The sequence below is a fragment of the Bos indicus x Bos taurus genome, chromosome 4 (genome assembly GCF_003369695.1).
Source record: "Bos indicus x Bos taurus breed Angus x Brahman F1 hybrid chromosome 4, Bos_hybrid_MaternalHap_v2.0, whole genome shotgun sequence".
Classification (NCBI taxonomy): domain Eukaryota; kingdom Metazoa; phylum Chordata; class Mammalia; order Artiodactyla; family Bovidae; genus Bos; species Bos indicus x Bos taurus.
In genome coordinates, this window is record NC_040079.1 from 18891038 (window position 1) to 18911194 (window position 20157).

The 20157-nt window shown below is 40.4% G+C and overlaps 1 protein-coding gene across 4 annotated transcripts in view; it reads left to right on the top strand.

Moving 5' to 3' along the window:
* Window positions 1–19138, top strand: part of PTN (pleiotrophin) — a 113521-nt gene extending 94383 nt beyond the window's left edge. Inside the window, exon 5 of one of the 4 annotated variants that reach the window (XM_027538899.1) lies at window positions 14478–19138. In XM_027538899.1, the coding sequence (XP_027394700.1) occupies window positions 14478–14533 (56 nt within the window). In that variant the 3' untranslated portion in view covers window positions 14534–19138. The remainder of the gene's footprint in view (window positions 1–14477) is intronic. The other 3 variants (XM_027538900.1, XM_027538898.1, XM_027538897.1) reach the window with 3 other exon arrangements.
* Window positions 19139–20157: the final 1019 nt, after the last annotated feature.

The window sequence follows — 20157 nt, forward strand, 5'->3', positions numbered from 1 at the left end:
CTTGCATGTGACCAGAAAGAGAACTCCTGGGAATTTGTTCTTTTTGATCAGGGAGAAACGGTCTTACTCAGTTTGGCCTCAAGGTTTTCATTTCTTTTTCATTCTGCTTGTGGCGATCTTTGAATATCTATTTTATTTCCCATCCATGATACTGTTCTTGAAGTGAAAAAATCTAAATCTGCCCACCTTTTATTGGAATATCTGTTTTGTCTTCTGGAAACTAAAATCTACAATGAATATCTCATAGCACATTGCATAGATAAAAGTAATTTATGTAAAAATCTTTGATAAATGTGCAGTATTTTGTAGAATGTTTCCTTCCTTCCAAACGGATTTCTTGAGGTGGGTGTTTCCCTCAGCACTTTCTCAAGCAAAAGAATTATGGTGATTTACACCAATAGAGACTAGAATTAATATTTTGTGAGAGCCTGGTGTGTGCGTGCTAAGTTGCTTCAGTCGTGTCTGACTCTGTGACCCTATGGACTATAGCCCGCCAGGCTTCTCTGTCCATGGGATTCTCCAGGTAAGAATACTGGAGTGGGTTGTTTATCCCTTCTCCAGGGGATCTTCCCAACCCAGAAACTGAACTGGGTCTCCTGCATTACAGGCAGGTTCTCTACCAGCTGAGCTAAGGGAAGCCTGAGAGCCTGATAGGTTTTTATTATAGTTGGGTAAATGCTCATATATTGTCATTGAATATTCACAAAATCTCTGTGAAATAGTTGTGATCATCCCCAATTTTACATATATGGTAACTATGGCTTAGAAAACTTAAATGCCTAGTGTAAGGTGATACAGATAATAGGCAGAGGAGCCAGGACTTAAATATAAGGCAGCCTGACTCTAGATTTCCTGCATTACATACACCTCCTACCCCTGTATCTATTCCATATGGGCCTCTCAATTTCTTATCTAAGAAAAGTAATGAATTTCAGACCCACTTATTCTTCCTAAAATCCCTCTTTGAGTGTCACTTCTATGAGCACAGAATCAGATCCTGGCTCCTTAGCAGGACTTGCTGCTCATGCATCATCCACTTTGGCTCTTCTGGATCCTTGCTCCAGGCATTGATCATAGACTCCGCCCCAACCACACCAAACTCCCACAGATGGATCCCTGGGCCATGATTTGTTATATGTCCATTTCTCTATACCTGTTATTGTAAAAACTTTTGACCTGTTTCCCTTCTCCTATGCTTTATACATTTCATTCTATAAAACCCAGCTTGTTTATTCAGCAAACGTTTATGGAGTGGGTGCTATAGGTTAGGTCAGCACCAGGGATACAATGACCTATATGGACCAGTAGTGCAGTAGGAGGAGGAGATAAATCCCAATGTACTGCAGAGAGTTCCAAGTGCTCTGAGAGAGGCATGCTGTCCTTTGACATAGTTTCCAATATATTCATTTATTTATAAAATCTATTAAGAGCTTGCAGATTGCATCTTAGGTGCTACTGATATTAAATGTTTCCTTCCCTCTTATTTCTGTGTTCTAGTGGTGATAGTGGGTAGATAATAGTGACCAAAATAAACAACTAATAATTAAAATGAGAGCTACGTATTGAAGAAAGTGGTCTTAATATCTAAAGAGCCAAGTGTTAGAGTGACCAGGAGAGAAGGGGGCTAAGACAGTGTAACTGGGGAGAGCACCTTTGAGAGGTCACTTTTGAACTTGGACTTGAAGACAAATAGCAGCTAGCTACAATGTTTTGTTGTTCAGTCGCTCAGTTGTGTCTGACTCTTAGCGACCTCATGGACTGCAGCACGCCACGCTTCCCTGTCCTTCTCCATCTCCCAGAGCTTGTGCAAACTCATGTCCATCGAGTCGATGATGCCATGCAACCATCTCATCCTCTGTCACCCCCTTCTCCTCCTGCCCTCAATCTTTCTCAGCATCAAAGTCTTTTCCAATGAGTTAGTTCTTCCCATCAGGTGGCCAAAGTATTAGAGTTTCAGCTTCAGCATTAGTCCTTCCAATGAATATTCAGGATTTATTTCCTATAGGATTGACTGGTTTGATCTCCTTGCAGTCCAAGGAACTCTCAAGAATCTTCTCCAACACAATTCAAAAGCATCAATTCTGCAGTGCTCAGCCTTCTTTATGGTCCAACTCTCACATTCATACATTATTGGAAAAACCATAGCTTTGACTATATGGACCTTTGTCTGAAAAGTAATATCTCTGCTTTTTGATACACTGTCTAGGTTTGTCATAGCTTTTCTTCCAAGGAGAAAGCATCTTTTAATTTCATGGCTGCAGGCACCATCTGCAGTGATTTTTGAGCCCAAGAAAACAAAGCCATACTACCATTTTAAATAAAACAAGGGGAAGTTCAGAGTCCTGAGGCCAAAAAGAGCTTGTTTTTGTTGAGGATTAGAAAGGAGATCCCTATGAGAACTTGCAGACTTCCCTGCCCAAGCCTGCATTGACTGCCTTATCTCTAAGGGCTGGCTCCTGTGATAAGACATTCATTACTGCCTCTGCAATGAGTGCATGTCTGCCTTGCCCCACACTGAAGCACTGGAGGTCAGGAGCCACTACCCATTCACCTATGCAAGTTACTACAACTCAGGTCCTTAGTCCATGAGAGGAGCTTAACAAATAGTACTGACTTGATGAATGAATGGTGGTGGTGGTTTAGTCGCTAAGTCAAGTCCGACTCTTGTGACCCCATTGTCCAAGATGGGACATCTTGTCTGTGTCCAGGGATTTTCCAGGCAAGACTACTGGAGTGGGTTGACATTTCCGTCTCCAGGGGATCTTCCCGACCCAGGGATCAAACCTGGGTCTCCTGCACTGCAGGCAGATTCTTTACTATCTGAGCTACCAGGGAATTCCCTGAATGATGTATCCAAGTAAATAAACTATCCTGTTCTGGGTCACTAGAGCACACCATTCATTCATTGGCTGCAACAAAAATGTACAGAGAAATCACAGTTAAAGCACAGGGCACTCGCTTGGAAGAAGAGTCACCTGGGTATTTTACTCCCATCCTTATTAAAGAATTTTTGCTTCTAATTGCCAGGACAGCTGTGAGGACTAGCAGCTATAAATATTTGTAGGGTTTACTTCATGTTGTGTATCTGCTTTCATCTCCCTTGGTAAATTCCATGTTCAGAGGCTCATTAGCTGTGTACACACAAAACAGCTATGTAATAATTAGTATCAAGGAAGGCTGCATAATAGAACAATGTTTGCACTAATTAGATACTGGGTTGAGGGACCTTCTTTTTATTTCCCCCTGAAGCTTCTGCATTTTTCCTTTCTAACTTCTGGATTGAGAACTTCTGCTTCAAGTTTTAGGTTACAGCTATTATCATCAGCATTTCTTGAGTGTAACAAGAGTAGTTGCTGTTTACTGAGTATGATGTGCGTCTGTGCTCAGTCGCTGCAGTCGTGTCCGACTCTTTGTGAACCTATGGGCTATAGCCCTCCAGCCTCCTCTGTCCAAGGGATTCTCCAGGCACAAATACTGGAGTGGGTTGCCATGTCCTCCTCCAGGTGATCTTCCCAACCCAGGGATGGAACCCACGTCTCTTATGTCTCCTGCTTTGCAGGCAGATTTTTTACCCACTGAGCCACCTGGGAAACCTGGAAAGGCATTATACTGAGCCCTTGGCACGCACTGCCTCACTTGGTCCCCACAGCAGCCCCAAGGAGTTTGGTTTGCATTTTACAAATCAGGACACTAAGGTTGCAACATGCACAAGGTCACTAACCAGTGAAGGGCCAGGCTTGAAGTCAAGAGAGTCTGTGTCCAGAGTTCTTCTCTATTATACCAATTCTTCCTAAATTGCTTCCTATGGGATCTCTTTAGGTATTCTAAAATAACTGAATAGTTTAGGTTTTTGTCCACCCTTATGGCAGAAAGCAAAAAAGAACTAAAGAGCCTCTTGATGAAAGTGAAAGAAAGTAAAAAAGTTGGCTTAAAACTCAGCATCAGAAAACTAAGATCATGGCATCTGGTCCCATCACTTTATGGCAAATAAATGGGGAAAACAGTGGAAACAGTGACATACTTTATTTTGGGGGGCTCCAAAATCACTGCAGATGGTGACTGAAGCCATGAAATTAAAAGGCACTTGCTCCTTGGAAGGAAAGTTATGACCAACCTAGACAGCATATTAAAAAGCAGAGACATTACTTTGCCAATGAAGGTCCCTACAGTCAAGGGTATGGTTTTTCCAGTGGTCATGTATAGATATGAGAGTTGGACTGTGAAGAAAGCTAAACGCCGAAGAATTGATGCTTTTGAACTGTGGTGTTGGAGTAGACTCTTGAGAGTCCCTTGGACTGCAAGGAGATCCAACCAGTCCATCTTAAAGGAGATCAGTCCTGGGTGTTCATTGGAAGGACTGATGCTAAAGCTGAAACTCCAATACTCTGGCCACCTCATGCGAAGAGTTGACTCCTTAGAAAAGACCTTGATCCCTGATGATGGGAGGGATTGGGGGCAGGAGGAGAAGGGGACGACAGAAGATGAGATGGCTGGATGGCATCACTGACTCGATGGACATGAGTTTGAGTGAACTCCAGGAGTTGGTGATGGACAGGGAGGCCTGGCCTGCTGCGATTCATGGGGTCGCAAAGATCGGACATGACTGAGGGACTGAACTGAACTGAGACAGCATATTAAAAAGCAGAGACATTACATTGCCAACAAAGGTCCATCTAGTCAAAGCTATTGTTTTTCCAGTAGTTATGTATGGATGTGAGAGTTGGACTATAAATTAAGCTGAGCACTGAAGAATTGATGCTTTTGAACTGTGATGTTGGAGAAGACTCTTGAGAGTCCCTCAGACTGCAAGGAGATCCAGCCAGTCCATCCTAAAGGAGATCAGTCCTGACTATTCATTGGAAGGATTGATGCTGAAGCTGAAACTCCAATACTTTGGCCACCTGATGTGAAGAACTGACTCATTGGAAAAGACCCTGATGCTAGGAAAAATTGAAGGCGGGAGAAGAAGGACGCAACTGAGGATGAGATGGTTGGATGGCATCACTGACTCAATGGACATGAGTTTGAGTAAACTCTGGGAGTTGGTGATGGACAGGGAGGCCTGGCCTGCTGCAGTCCAGGTGGTCATTGCAAAGAGTTGGACACGACTCAGTGACTGTACTGAGCTGAACTCTAAAACATTAGTATAAGTATGTTTGGGGTCATTTACGATTGAGCTGCATCAGATACTTTTGACTCAGCTTTTCTTTGTATAATAACCACATGGGAGCACATAATAACTTTTAGTGCCACTTTTCTCCAATGGGGGTCCTTAAAGGGGCTGACTTCCTCCAGAGTAAGATACAGCAGTGCCAGGCACCCCGTTACACTTGGTGGCCTCCCAGGCTCCACCCAGGGCTGGCTTTGGGGCTACCTTCTCTCCACTCTGAAATACTCGTGCTTCCCCAGGATCCAGGGCACCGGTGGGTGCCCTGGTAACAAGTGGTGGAGAGACGCTCTGCATGTTCCCGGTGACTCCAGCCAGCTCTGCCGCATTGCACAGCCTTCAGCAACCTACAGGGAAATCAAAGCAGGCTGGCTGTTGCTCAGCTCAAAGAGGCAAGGGGAAAGAAAGACTTTTTCTAGAGGAAAATGCAGTATTTATAGAAGAGCTCATCAGAAATCCAAAGAGCAAGAAGCAGGTAAACATTTTCCCAGTGTCCTGCTGCTGGGGCACACAGAGGGCAGGGCCCAGAGCTGTTTACCACAGGCTCACACATTCTTGGCGCTCGCTCTTGCAAGGTGAAAATAATTCCAGGGATGATTTTCATTCTACAGAAAAGCTTTATTTTCAGACCTTTGCTGACATGCACCAGAGTAATAAATTAAGCTGCTATGAAGACTGCTGTTTAAAAACATGTAGAGAAGTTGCCTGGAAAATCCCATGGACGGAGGAGCCTGGTGGGCTGCAGTCCATGGGGTTGCTAAGAGTCAGACACGACTGAGCAATTTCACTTTCACTTTTCACTTTCATGCATTGGAGAAGTAAATGGCAACCCACTCCAGTATCCTTGCCTGGAGAATCCCAGGGACGGGGGAGCCTGGTGGGCTGCTGTCTCTGGGGTCGCACAGAGTTGGACGCTACTGAAGCGACTTAGCAGCAGCAGCAGCAACAGCAGAGAAGTTGAGGAGAGTCTCTTCAGACCTACTTGCTGCTGCTGTAGACAGAGCATTGGGTGCGTGGAGGCAGGGTGGAATTGAGTGTTGTTGAAACACAGCTCAGCTGCTCTAAATCTGGAGGTGTGGAGACCAGTGATGGATTAATGTCTGGAGCAGCTTGAAACCACACATATGCATACAGTCCTACCGTGTACAGTATCAAAGTCACATATTCAAATGATGTTAATTAAAATCTGGGGGACATTTAAAAAAATAACAATAAACTTAGGTATATTTTCTGCAACTAATGAGGGTTATCTGAAGGATATACAAAAAGGACAGCTAGTGTTATCTAGTTCACGGATGTATTCGTTCACTGTCTGCTATAACAAAGTACCACAGGCTGGGTGGCTGAAACAGCAGAAATTAATTTTTTCACAAGGTTTTAGCAGGATTGATTCCCTCTCAGTTCTGTGAGGGAAGAGCCTGTTCCAGACTGCTTTCCTCAGCTCATAGATCGCTCTCCTCTTCCTGGGGTTGTCTGTGTCCAAATTCCCTCTTACTATAAGGACACCACTCATGCTGGGGTAGAGCCCACTCTAATGACCTCATTTTAGCCTATTTACCTCTGTAACAACTTTGTCTCCAAGTATGTTCACACTCTGAGGGGTTAGGAATTCAGTAGGAATTTTTGAGGGGGACATAATTCAGCCCATCACAACTGATTCTGATATATACATACATATATATATAATGTATGTATATATATTTATAATGTGTATACATATATAATGTATACATATATATATAGGAACCAAAAAAATATAAGAGCGAATTAAAAATGGTTCATGGAGCTGTACTTACTGAGTTTTTAAATATTCTAGAGTTCAAGCTTTTCCCCTTTTCCATAAATCATAATTTGAGTTTCCAATAGCACCAGTCATTAAATATTAAACATTAGATATGATAATAGAAAAATAATGATGTACTTAGTGGGCACTACTTATTGTTTATAATAATATATTTCATTTCTGACTTAGGCTACCATATAATTTATAACATTTTATAATAAGGTAAATTTTCTACCTATGCCCTCATTATTGCAGAAATAAAGTTTTAAACATTTAAATATCATATTAGAAAGAAGTATTCTTTCTGCTTTTGATGTAGAAGAGGTCAGTTACTCTGTGTGGGGGGGTCACTGTCAAGAAGTGTAAGGTGTTGAGAGGGGCCTGTGGACTGAGGAAGGAGCAGATGCTTTGCTGAACAGAAGCAGCCTAGACATTCATTCCACCATCTGTGGTTGTGTGTGTCTTTCTGTGTATGTGTGTGTGTGTTAAAGAGACAGAGACACGTGGATTCAAGTATATCCTCTATTCTAGCTGACTTATAGAGTTCTTCAAGGTAGGTAGGGAATGGAGATAGGGCCGGCAGGATTGCCAAGAATGACAGCATCCAGTGACTGCCAAACCACACACACACACACACACACACACAGGCACACACAAGTCTCTAACACAGGTATCAGAATTGCGTGCTATTGAGCCCACAAATATATATGGCCATAATTATGCCAACATTCTTAAAGCTACCTACATAAAATTACATATTCTTTGCCAAGTTTTATTTGCTTTAGCTGTATTTGCCTCTCTTGAATTTTCTTCAGTACTTAAACACTTTTTTTGGCCAAAGGTGAAAAAAACAACGTAGCAGCTGAATATGAATACAAACATACATACCCACAACACACACAGTTTTTTGTTTTCCTTCTGTAACTGTATACAAGTGAGAAAACCCTGGATTAAAGGACATACAGATGAAGTATCTCTTGATTCCTATCTTCATCGTTCTTCTCTCTCATGACTCTCAGAGGAAAAGTCCACAAACATTTTCAGTGTTTTTTTTTTACATTTCCAGACACATGAATAGGCGTGACTGATACATAAGGACAGTATGAATGAGCTGAGTTAAAAGAGGGGTTTGACTTGACGACTCTTGTCCTGGTAAACCCATGTGCATAGGTCAGACCTAGGAGTGACCCCAGCACACTCGCTTCTACCCTACCAAGAAAGCACATCCTAGAGAGGATTCCTTTCTTGATGGGTTGGAGAAGCCAGTAGTGGTCTCAGCTTTTTCCTTCAAGGAGGAGGAAACAGAGAGATAAGAGGGAAAAGGGGCTGAAAAGAGGAGGCTCTGGGTGAAGGGAGAAGAGATTCGTTTACTGATCCACGGGGAGTTGCTTTGGAAAATAGCTGACCTGCTTAGGGACATTTACTAAACTTGCTCTGGGTAGTTGATGAAATAATTTCCTCATCTCCACTAAACCCTCTGTTAAGTCCACATTACTCACCACGCTTTCATAGCTGAACTTGCTATTTTGAGGCAACACAGTTAAGTGTTGAGTCACCCCTAAGTGAATGCGGGCAGACAGAGGTTGCTCAAAGGTTCCTGACATGCTTAGTCTGCATTTTGACACAGAAGTATACTATTTTTAATGTACTGTACTTGATGTCAAAAGTAAACTTGTGTAGAAGGGCAGGTAGTAGAGAGGAGAGTGGTTGGTGTTGTTATGAAATAGACTTGAGCAAAAGGAAGGTGGGCAGTGAGGGAAAGGGCAGATATTAGCACATCACTGAGGAGCAGCCCTATGAAGGTGGATATATATAGTGGGATGTATATATTCCATACGGGCTTCCCAGGTGGTGCTAGTGGTAAAGAATCTGCCTGTCTGCCAGTGCAGGAGTGGTCAAGAGATGTGGGTTCAATTCCTTGTTTGGGAAGATCCCCTGGAGGAGGGCATGACAATCTACTCCAGTATTCTTCCCTGGAGAATCTCATGAATAGAGTAGACATTAGGGTCTCAAAGAGTTGGACACAACTGAAGCTAGTTAGCATGCATGCACGCATATATTCCATATATAATTCTAGAAGTATTACAAATGTATTGAGTCCATAAAAGAAGAAATGGCATGACATTACAAAATAAGAAATTGAAGAGGAAACAAATTATTACACAGATGTTGGACTGAACCATATCTGAGAATAATCAGAATTAAAAACTAAGAGATGATACTTTTGATTGTTAAATATACAGAAATTTCTTCTTGTATTGTGCCACTTGATAGACACGACCCTCATTTAACCTGAAATATTGGGGAATTCAATGAACGGTGCCATGGTGGGAAGCCGAGCCAGCTAGTACCTAGATCCCTGGTGGATCACCGAGCTGTATGTTTACAATTCAGCAAGCCTTGTTATCAGTTCAGAAACACAGCTGGGAAGGAATTAGAGATTTCCAGGTGACTAGGCAGCTGATTCTTAAGCACAGGTGAGTTCCTTCAAATAGGTTCATGAAGTGTTACAAACGTGTTGGTTGTATCCAGACTTTGGGGCTTATTTACGTGGTTGACAGTAACTTGATCCTTTTCCTTCACTCAGTTTTCATGATTTGTTGAATGAATCTCCACAGGTTATATTTAGGACTCTCTGTGACACACTACCCACTGTCCTTGTCCATGGGCACTCTTGACCTCTAAAGCTTTGGTGTCCATTTCTGAGAGTTCATAGCTTCCTCTTATAGGAATTCTATCTCTTTAGAAGGTAAACATATTTTCCTATTTTAATTAACAGTTCCTCTCATCAGTGTAATGACCCAAAGCCATTTTATTTGAAATAGTAGCAAAGAGATGTTGACCCAGTTAAAATCTAAGCCCCTCTCATATCATTTCATCTCTTAATTTTCTTTCATTTTCTATATATGCCATAGGTCATCTGAAAAAAAGAAATCAAACCAAGACATTTTGCTAAGAAAATGAGATTACTTTATTCCAGAATTTTCAACTCTTCTGCTTCTTAGAATGCCATCTCCTCTCAAAGTCTTCAGAAAAAAATCTGTGATGTCTTTCTTTCAATTCCCACTTACAGTCTTATTTCTTCTAGGTGTCCCTAATAATGGAAATGGGAGTGGGTGTTTACTTGTACTAACCACATGACGATCCTATTCCTAAAAGGACCTGTGGATGGGTGGAAAAGAGACGATGCATCCTGTTTGATGATTTGCCTTTTGAGAAGGAGTTTGCTGTGATCGATTCTTTTTTTAAAATTCGTATTTATTTATTTATTTGTTGCTGGGCCTGGTCTTCATTGCTCTGAGCAGACTTTCTCTAGTTGTAGCGAGTGGGGGCTACTCTTCGTTGCAGCGTATGGCTTCTCATTGCCGTGGCTTGTTGCAGAGCGTGGGCTCTAGGCACGCAGGTTCAATAGTTGTGGAGCAGGAGCTTAGCTGCCCACTGGCATGTGGCATCTTCACTAACCAGGGATCGAACCTGTGTTCCCTGTATCGGCAGATGGATTCATAATAACTGGAGCACTAGAGCATCCCTGTGATAGCCTTATATAAGTTGTTGATAAAAATTTAAATTTGTACTTCCTTTCAAGAAAGAAATACACCAGTACATACCTAGAGCTTTAAAAATACTGTGTTCTTTGATCCAGTAGATCCTCTGTTAGTAATGTACACTAGGGCAAAGTTTAAACAAACAGTGATTTGTCTGCAAAACACACATTGCCTCATTCTTTATAATAACAAAAAATGGGGACATGTGGGAACACGCCGACTGACCAACAAAAGAAGAAAAGTAGGCAGAGATGTCATAAAAGAATGCTACTTGGTCATGTCTCAAAGTATATGAAATGGCAGGGAAACTAATATAACAGAATTTTTCATATAATATATTCTATCAACTGTCATTATGTTCTTAAAGTATATTACATTTATTGGCAGAAAGGAAACATAAATAGAACTGTTTGCTGGAAGTGCTATCTCTATATTGTGAAACCATGGGTAATTTTTTTTTACCATATGTTTCTTTATTTTTATATAAATAGGTATTACTCTTAAAGCTGGAAAACTAATACTTTTTAAAAAGAATGAAATAACTCCGAGAGGAGAAATTCTCTCCCCCCTCAGGCTAAATCTACCACAGACATACTTTTTCTCTATACCGATTTATTGTCTTTTATGTAACATGCATCTGTGATGGTAGCAAGAGAAATAGGGACTGAAGCCATAAAAATAGCTGCCACATATCCATGATCTTTGGGGCTTACCAGGTGGACCTAGTGGTAGAGAACCTGCCTGCCAACGCAGGACACTTAAAGAGACATGGGTTGGATCCCTGGGTTGGGAAGATGTCCTGGAGGAGGGAATGGTGACCCACTCTAGTATTCTTGCCTGAGAATCCCACGGACAGAGAAGCCTGGTGGGCTACAGTCCCTAGGTTTGCCAAGAGTCGGACAAGACTAAGATGACTTAGCACAGCCCAGCACAACACAGACAGGGTAAAGCTAGAGAGGATGTTCATCAGTTTTTGAGGCCATAGAGATAAGCAGTGACAAAGGTCACTAAATATATATAAAGGTCACAGTGTGAGAAATCAAATTGACTATGCTGCTAAGTCGCTTCAGTCGTGTCCGACTCTGTGCGACCCCATAGACGGCAGCCCACCAGGCTCCCTCGTCCCTGGGATTCTCCAGGCAAGAACACTGGAGTGGGTTGCCATATCCTTCTCCAGTGCATGAAAGTGAAAAGTGAAAGTGAAGTCGCTCAGTCGTGTCCGACCCTCAGCGACCCCATGGACTGCAGCCTTCCAGGCTCCTCCTTCCATGGGATTTTCCAGGCAAGAGTACTGGAGTGGGGTGCCATTGCCTTCTCCGAAATTGACTATAGACAAATACAAATTCTTTCCACTACCTTTTACTGAAGACTCCTCATTTTACCTATTTAGATTGAACCCAGAGTGGACTTAAGGTGTGTAGTGTGTCAAAAGAATGCCATGGTGACTTATTTGTCAGTTGCATTAAAAATATTGATTGATATTGTGCAGATTTTATGGGCAATTGCTTAGTTTCTTGGTATTTAATTGTTGTTAAATACCAATTTAGTGGTATTAAAATTTAATGGCATTAACAACCAATAATGGTTGTTCATTGATGAATATAAAGTAAATGTCAGGCTCAGGTAACAGAGAGAGGTGCTCTTGTTTTTACCAAGGACAACTGAGGAGAAATTCCAGTTCCCAAAGTGTTGCCTACATTACTTAGATCAAATAGTTTCCAATATTCAGAATAACTTTAAGCTTTATGAAATAAAATTTTACCAACACCTGATGAGTGTGGGATTCATTTACTTACATATTGAAATAGGGACATGATAGCCAAAACATGTGAACTGTTGCCCCAAACATCCTCTCCTGGAGGCTAGAGGATTATAAATTACTGAGGCTTCCCCAGTAAGGGATTTGGAGAAAATGAGACGAGGGAAATAAGAGTTATATTTCAGCTGTCATCCTAGATTATTCCCTGAGGATACCATCTTAATATACAGCTGTTACTTCAAATGTCAACCAAAGACTGGGGATTATTAAATGTTCAGATATTATTTGTTCAGAAACTGAACAGAAAACCTTATTTGACCTTAGAGGTATCTTTAAACTTGGAAGTTCTGGTCATCTCACCTATAATAGGTCAAAAAAGAGACATTATAATGACAAGTAGAAACAGAGAGAGTGAAAAAGTGTTACTTCAGTATGGAGAGGGAAAAAAAAATCTGAGGATGTTTGTGAACAAAATGAATACTTTTGAGCAGCAACATTTTTGCAACTCCTGACCTAATTGTGTATGTTGCACCCTTGAAGCTTGAATAAAGGAAGTTTAGGACAATGGAGAAGGCAATGGCACCCCACTCTGTTACTCTTGCCTCGAAAATCCCATGGAAGGAGGAGCCTGGTAGGCTGTAGTCCATGGGGTCGCGAGGAGTCGGACACAACTGAACGACTTCACTTTCACTTTTCACTTTCATGCATTGGAGGAGGAAATGGCAACCCACTCCAGTGTTCTTGCCTGGAGAATCCCAGGGATGGGGGAGCCTGGTGAGCTGCCGTCTCTGGGGTCGCACAGAGTCAGACATGACTGAAGCGACTTAGCAGCAGCAGGACAATTACTTTGTACAGAAATACTACTACGCCTAATATATAATGGACTTCAGAACAATCTGAAGAGATGGTAAGGATAAGAATGGAAAAAGTTCAAGCTCTGCTTAAGTATAAGCTGAGTTTTGTATACCACTTGTGGTTGGGGTCATGTCCCCTCTCATCATAAACCTCTGACCCTCTTGGGCACGTGCCCTGTGATCCCATGAACAAGTCCCTACTGGCCACTGTTTCTGTCCTGATATTCCTCATTCAATGACCTGCTCAGTGCAAACGTCTTGGTGATGACAAAGAATATTAATCCTATAGAGCAATCACCCCCTTGTTCTTATAATAAGTGCTAACCTTTATTGCCATTTTATTGTCCCATGTTCTGTTCTCAGTGGATCTGATACAACTCATCGAATTTGGATATGAACCCAATGAAGTGGTACTATTCGTATGCTCATTCACAAGTGAAGAATCTGATTCACAGATATACAACTTTCTCAGAGTCTCACATTAACTTAGTGATAGAGTCAGAATTTAAACTCCAGCAGTCTGGCTCCAGCCCCTAACCCATACATGTCTGCCACTATGTGGACTGAATGGGGAAAGTATTTAATATCTGAAAAACACTTAGCAATATCCTTGCACTCGCTAGCCTGGTGATGCTGACCATTCTCATCTTTGGAACCAAAGCTGACATGTCCTATTCCATACTGTTTTCTCCTAGGCTTAGGAAAAGGGAAATGACAGATGACTGAATGGAAAAGGATGAAGTCTTTTGGTTTAAATCCTAATAGTTTTACTTACCTGGTTTAGCCCAGGTTGGTCCATCTTACTTGCTTCACCAAGGCTAGGAGTCTCTGTAGAGTCAAAGCTCCATGTTTGGTAGATTCAGAGGTGGTCCTTCATCTGTGACTAGGTGGCCAAATGTATAAACAGAAGACACATCAGGAGAGGATACCTCAGGAGCAGAAGCACTTTGAAAATGATAACAGGAAAAAAAAGCTTATCACCTGTCCCATGGAAAGGCAATGTGGGAAGTGAGGGTCTGGGAGAGCGTTGGTAGCTCTCCATTGAGCAGTGTATTCTCTCAGAGAGGCCGGCTGTGTTTCAATTTTCTAAGTGAGACCCCCAGACAGTATGTTGTTTATCAAATGGGGGCAACCACTATGAAACCAGGCATTTACAGGTGTTCACACAGGAAGCTGTATTACTCCTGCCTATTATCATAGGCACACTCTGGCAAAAGCACGTGCACACACACACACACACACACACACGCACACGTACTTTGTCTATGCATTTAATCATTTCATTCCTGGCCATTTATAAAAGTGGCTCCCTCTCTCATAGCTTACTAATGTGATACTTTTTCCTCTCTTTCTTTTATTTTAATCACAGCAGAATCTAAGAAGAAGAAAAAGGAAGGCAAGAAACAGGAGAAGATGCTGGACTAAAAGCCACCACCTTCCGTGGACCATGAAAAGGACATCAGCAAACAGGATCAGTTAACTATTGCATTTATATCTACCGTAGGCTTTTTATTCAAAAATTATCTATAGCTTAAGTACACAATAGGCAGAAACAAAATGAAAAGAAAAATTTTGTAGTAGCATTTTTTTTAAATGTATCAATATACCATAGTACCACTAGGGACTTATAATAGAGGACTGTAATCCTATTTAGAATGTTGACTTATAGTACATGTTAAGTGATAGAAAACTGAGGTAAGTTTTTTGAAGTTATGTGATATTTTACATTACATTTTTTTTTTACATTTTTTTCTTTTGGCAGCAATTTAAATGTTATGACTATGTAAACTACTTCTCTTGTTAGGTAATTTTTTTCACCTAGACTTTATTTCCCAATTGAGAAAAATATCTACTAAACAAAGCAGCAATAAAATATGATCATCCTATTTGAGGAAAATATCTCTTTTTCTGCCAGTGGATTTTTAAAAAATTGTAGTCAACAAAATGAGGGGAGGGTGGTCAGAGCATGTCCTAGTTCAATGTTGACTTTTTTAAAAAAAAGAAAGCATTAGAACATGAAATTATTTCACTTTGGCAGAAATATTTGTTTTTTGATGAAATTATTTTTCCATTGGAGGAAAAAAAAAAGACGAGGAAAATAAATCAAGGTGATGCTGAAAAAAAAGATGCTTTTGTGTGCAATAATTTGATATTGTAAGCCTTCTCTCTTTGTCATCTATGTTCCCCCAGCTCATCTGTTAGCAGAGAGAAATGATCATACAAACTAATTAAATCATTCTTGTGCACAGATGTTGTAGAGGGTTGACACAGCTGTAGATGTAGGTCTGTAACTCTATTTTAAACTTTCTATCCGTATATAATACGTTGGACTGGTGCTACCGAATTAAAGTTCCAAACTAGTCTAGGGTTTGGTGGAACAGAAAAATGCTCTTCTTCTATTGAGTTTGGACTTTGTCGTTGTTCAGTCGCTAAGTCATGTCTAATTCTTTGTGACCTCGTGGACGGTAGCACACCAGGCTCCTCTGTCCTCCACTGTCTCCCAAAGTTTGCTCAAATTCATGTCTGTCAAGTCAGTGATGCCATCTAACCATCTCATCCTCTACCACCCCGTTCTCCTTCTTTCCCAGCATCTTTCCCAACATCAGGGTCTTTTCCAATGAGTGGTTTCTTCACATCAGGTGGCCAAAGTATTGGAGCTTCAGCTTCAGCAGCCCTCCTTCCAGTGAATATTCAAGGCTGGGTTTGCATATTAACACCAGGCATAATGGTTGCTTGTTACTGGTTTCTATAAACCAATGGTTCCTACTCTATCTCTACTATATGAGTACCACAGACTAGATATGCAAATAAATCCCTTATCTTCTGGGCTCTAAACACAGTTTTTAAGTAAATACAACTATGCTTCTATTATTCAGAGAAATAACACCTCAGAAGTCAGCTGGGATTAACCTCAAAGTATTTCTCTTGAAAAATCCACCTTTACTTTTAAAGGGATAAGACTCAATAAATAACACTTACCTATCAAGATAACTCTAAGTCCACTTTCAGAAATGACGGTTTCAATACCTTTCAATAAACTAATTACAAACTGGTCTAATGATGCAGCCAAAGTGCCTTCAAAGTTGAAATATTTTTGTCACCTGGTCAAAGACTCCACTTGAGCTAGGAATGTTGACGGGGTCCATATCTCCCCACTAAATCAAAGCCAACTGCCAGTGGGCAGTAGAAAAAGGAATGAATCTCTAGGCACATATGTGGAACAATTTATAGACTGGTGCTTAATAAGAGCAGAGTACCTTGTAAAGTGCAAATGCAGAAACATGAATAGTGAATGCAGTTCTTTTACAGGTGAACTTTAATAGGCTAAAGGTACTCATGGGGATGGATGGAGGGGATGAAAGGGAGGCATTATCCTGACTGGGTTTTGTTGACAGCAAAGACTCTGCAAGGAGAGGCATGGTGGAAAAGCCTGAAGAATGTTTTGTTAGCCTCTCACCTAATATTGCTCCTCCATCATCATTTAGCCAAAATAGCAGCCCATGAATCAGTAATGAGCTGAGGTGAACTAGAACACAATCTCCCACAGGAAAAGCAGTCCTGTAAATAATCATGGCATTCCCTCTTTCTTTAACCTTACGACATGGCAGGAAGCCAAAGGCGCTCTGCTGTGTGAAGGGTGATTCTTAACACATCATACACTAACTCCCTGATTTTCTGTGAGGGCAAGGGTGCGGATGCTAATCACTGCATAGAGTGTGAAATACTTAAATTCTCAAGAAGTATTCCATCCCAGCCCCAACTTTAAACACCTTGCTAAATCTTACTGAAGTATTGAAAACATAAATACAAAAGGACAGGCTCTGAAAATCACTGACTTGACAAATAGGAAAAGAAAGACCATTTTCAGTATTTCATAGAGTGCCCCAGCAAGCTCTCTCTTCCAATCATTCTGAGTTTTATGAACTTATTTATCCTTGTGTTCTTTAAGCCTGGAGGAAGGAAAGAGAAATGGAAAGAAATCAGCTATGTTTCCTTAAAGGACCTTCGACTGAAGAAAGTTTTCTCCCAATTACCAAAAACAGTCTTCCAGTTACCAAACGTGTCCTTATTCAATATGGTGACCATATCCTTCACACTTGGATTTTGACAGGCTTTCTTATTTGTCCTGATTGTATGAATCCTATCACACTATATTCCTAGAATGACATCATAATGTCTTGTTAATTCTGTAAGAATAGAACTCCAAACAGAATTTAATGCTCTAAATAGTTATCAAGTTCTACTAAATTGTGGAGGTATTAAAAACAAAAGAACTATATAATTTCATTTATGGGTCCTTGACCATACAAAGCCTTATTTAAGAAAAGAAACATTACAGTCCTTTACCCGCTGAGAAGACAGATTTCTTTAGGAATAAGAGATAACACATATTTTCCCATAATATGTAACTCTTGGTTCCATATATCTGAAAGTCTGAAATTGTTTCATAACTTCTTTGGTTTAAATGAAAAACAAAGGTAAATATGCTTTAGGAAGCACTGAATGAGGCAATATAAAATACTATCTTTCACCAATTGAATTATTTTAAAATAATTTCCAAACATAAAAATTCAAATTTTATCAACCTTTAGTTGTGGGATTCTCTAATGGAGTGAAACAAAGGGCTTTATTCCCATTAACTTTCTCCAGAAAATAATGCAACAGATCAGCATCCTTAGATGTGCAATATTGACGCATTTGATCTCAATCTCTTTTTTCTCTGGCTTGCTTTTAATTTAATTAGTTTTAAGCCTTAAGCTTTTAAAAGTGAAATCAATCAGAAGGCGAGAGTGTAGAGAATCATGTTCCAACGCTTCTCATGTAAATTCAAATTTTAGATTCTTCTTTGGAGTAAAACAGGCTCCTCACTGTCTACAAGCTTATTTCTGAGTTACAAAAATTCTCTCCATGTTTTTCCCTATCTTATCATGTTTTCCTCCTGCATTCTCGTACTCAGTCTGGGCTGCCAGAGGACACTTTTTTCTTGCATCTGGAAATTTAAGCAGCAGACAACTTATTTAAGCAGACAGTAATGTCTCCAGGTCTGTCAAATAGATGCATTTTCAATCTTCCAGTACTTTCAAAGAAGACAGAATCTTGGAATACATTTCCATAAAGGGTAAGGAGCATAATGTTATTCAGAGCATTTAGCAAGTAATACCTGCCTCATACTTATTGGACTTTAATTCTCCTAGAAATAAAATATAGGGAACATTTTAATCAGAGAAAAACTTGTCATGATCTTAGCAATCCATCCCCCCCCTCAATGTTTCTCTTCTTCCCAGTCTTTCAATTTTCCAAAAAAGGCACCAGAAGTAAAGTAAATGTTCAGTCCTATTAGGGTCACAAGTAAAATCATGTCATTCAAGAATATTTCAACACAAATGAATGCAAACTGACATGTGTTCCATTTTTTTTTAATTTAAAAAGAAAAATAAAGAACAATTAGCTCTTAATATCTAATTTCTATAGTATAATTTTTAAAGGACAAAACCTTGACCAGCAGAACATTGATGTATTTAGATATATATATCTCATTACAACTACAATATTAAATTGTTAGTAGTATTGGCCAAGGTTATATGCTCATGCTCAGTCACCCAGTTGTGTCTGACTCTTTGCAACCCCATGGACTGCAGCCCATCAGGCTCCTCTGTCCATGGGATTTTTCAGGCAAGAATGCTACAGTGGGTTGCCATTTCCTCCTCCAGAAAATCTTCCTGACCCAGGGATCAAACCCACGTCCTGTACTGCAGGTGGATTCTTTACTACTGAGCCACTGGGGAAGCCTAAGAGGGTTATATATCTAGGTTATTGCAATGTATTTTCTTTTGTTCTTTGGAAATGTTCATGGAAGCCATACCATTTATGTTAGAGAATGACAACATGGAAAATCCTGACATCATGTAGTTAAACTGTGAATGGAGGAATACCTTACAGAGTATAAACATGTAGTGACTGAATCCATATATGCAACTTGCTCTTGGTGGAGATATAAAATATTACATAAAATACATTAATTGCAATGAATCATTTGTCTCCTGTCTTTTGGTTGTCAGATCCATCAAATACAGGAGAAAGAAATCTTCAAGTATCTTAGTTTATGAGATTCTTGGAGAATTACATGAATATCTCAGTTGCTGTAAATGACCAACAGATTGAGATGCTTGCAATAAATGATATAAATTTTAGACTTCTAAGTCCAGAGTTGTATGCTTTTAAGGTGGTCATAGCTAATAACTCAGCTTCTCATCAGTTTCATTAGAGATATGCCAATCTGCTATCTTGCAGCAAGGAGGAAGAGAGAGTTTTTAGGGGTCTATTCTGGGATGTGGTCAGGAAGAAAATGGGCAAGTTGTGTCTAACTGTTCCGATTAAGAATTCCTGAAGTCTCTGAATTCCTTCCCTCTATATTAAGCTAAAAAATATCTGGCCATTTAAAGTAGATTTCTATTGGCACCATTTGGTTTATGAGTTAAATTTGGCAACTTAACCAACACTGGAAATTGAACCCAGACTCTGGTGAAGGCATCCTTATCAAGAACCTTGATCATATCGAAAATGGGATTCCACACTCCTAGAAAGTGCATTTCTAAAGCCCATTTGAACAAATTTTATTCTATGATAATTATATTGATTGAGATTAATTCCTAAAAATCTTGTTGAATATATTTCCCCTTCCAAATTCTGATTATACATTTCATCCCATAGTCTCTGTTTAGTTTAAATTCATTAATTTATGCTTTCCTGTGTACAAATTGTTTATTAAGTGCTCAGCACAGTTACTGGTGCCAGGGGTGCAGCAAAGAACAAAATGAGCTGCCCCCCCCCCCCCCCGCCCCCGGACCAAACTCCTGTTTTCATGGAATTTACACTCTTGCTGGAAACACAGACAATGAACACAATGAAAAATGTTTTGGTTACATCCCACTGCATACAAAACCACCTAGTTCATCTCCTGCCTCTCCTGGTGGGCTGACTGGACTCATCTGGACTCAAGTGCTTTTGTTCCGTGTGATGTTAGTTTGAAGGGCTTGGATGTCCAATGT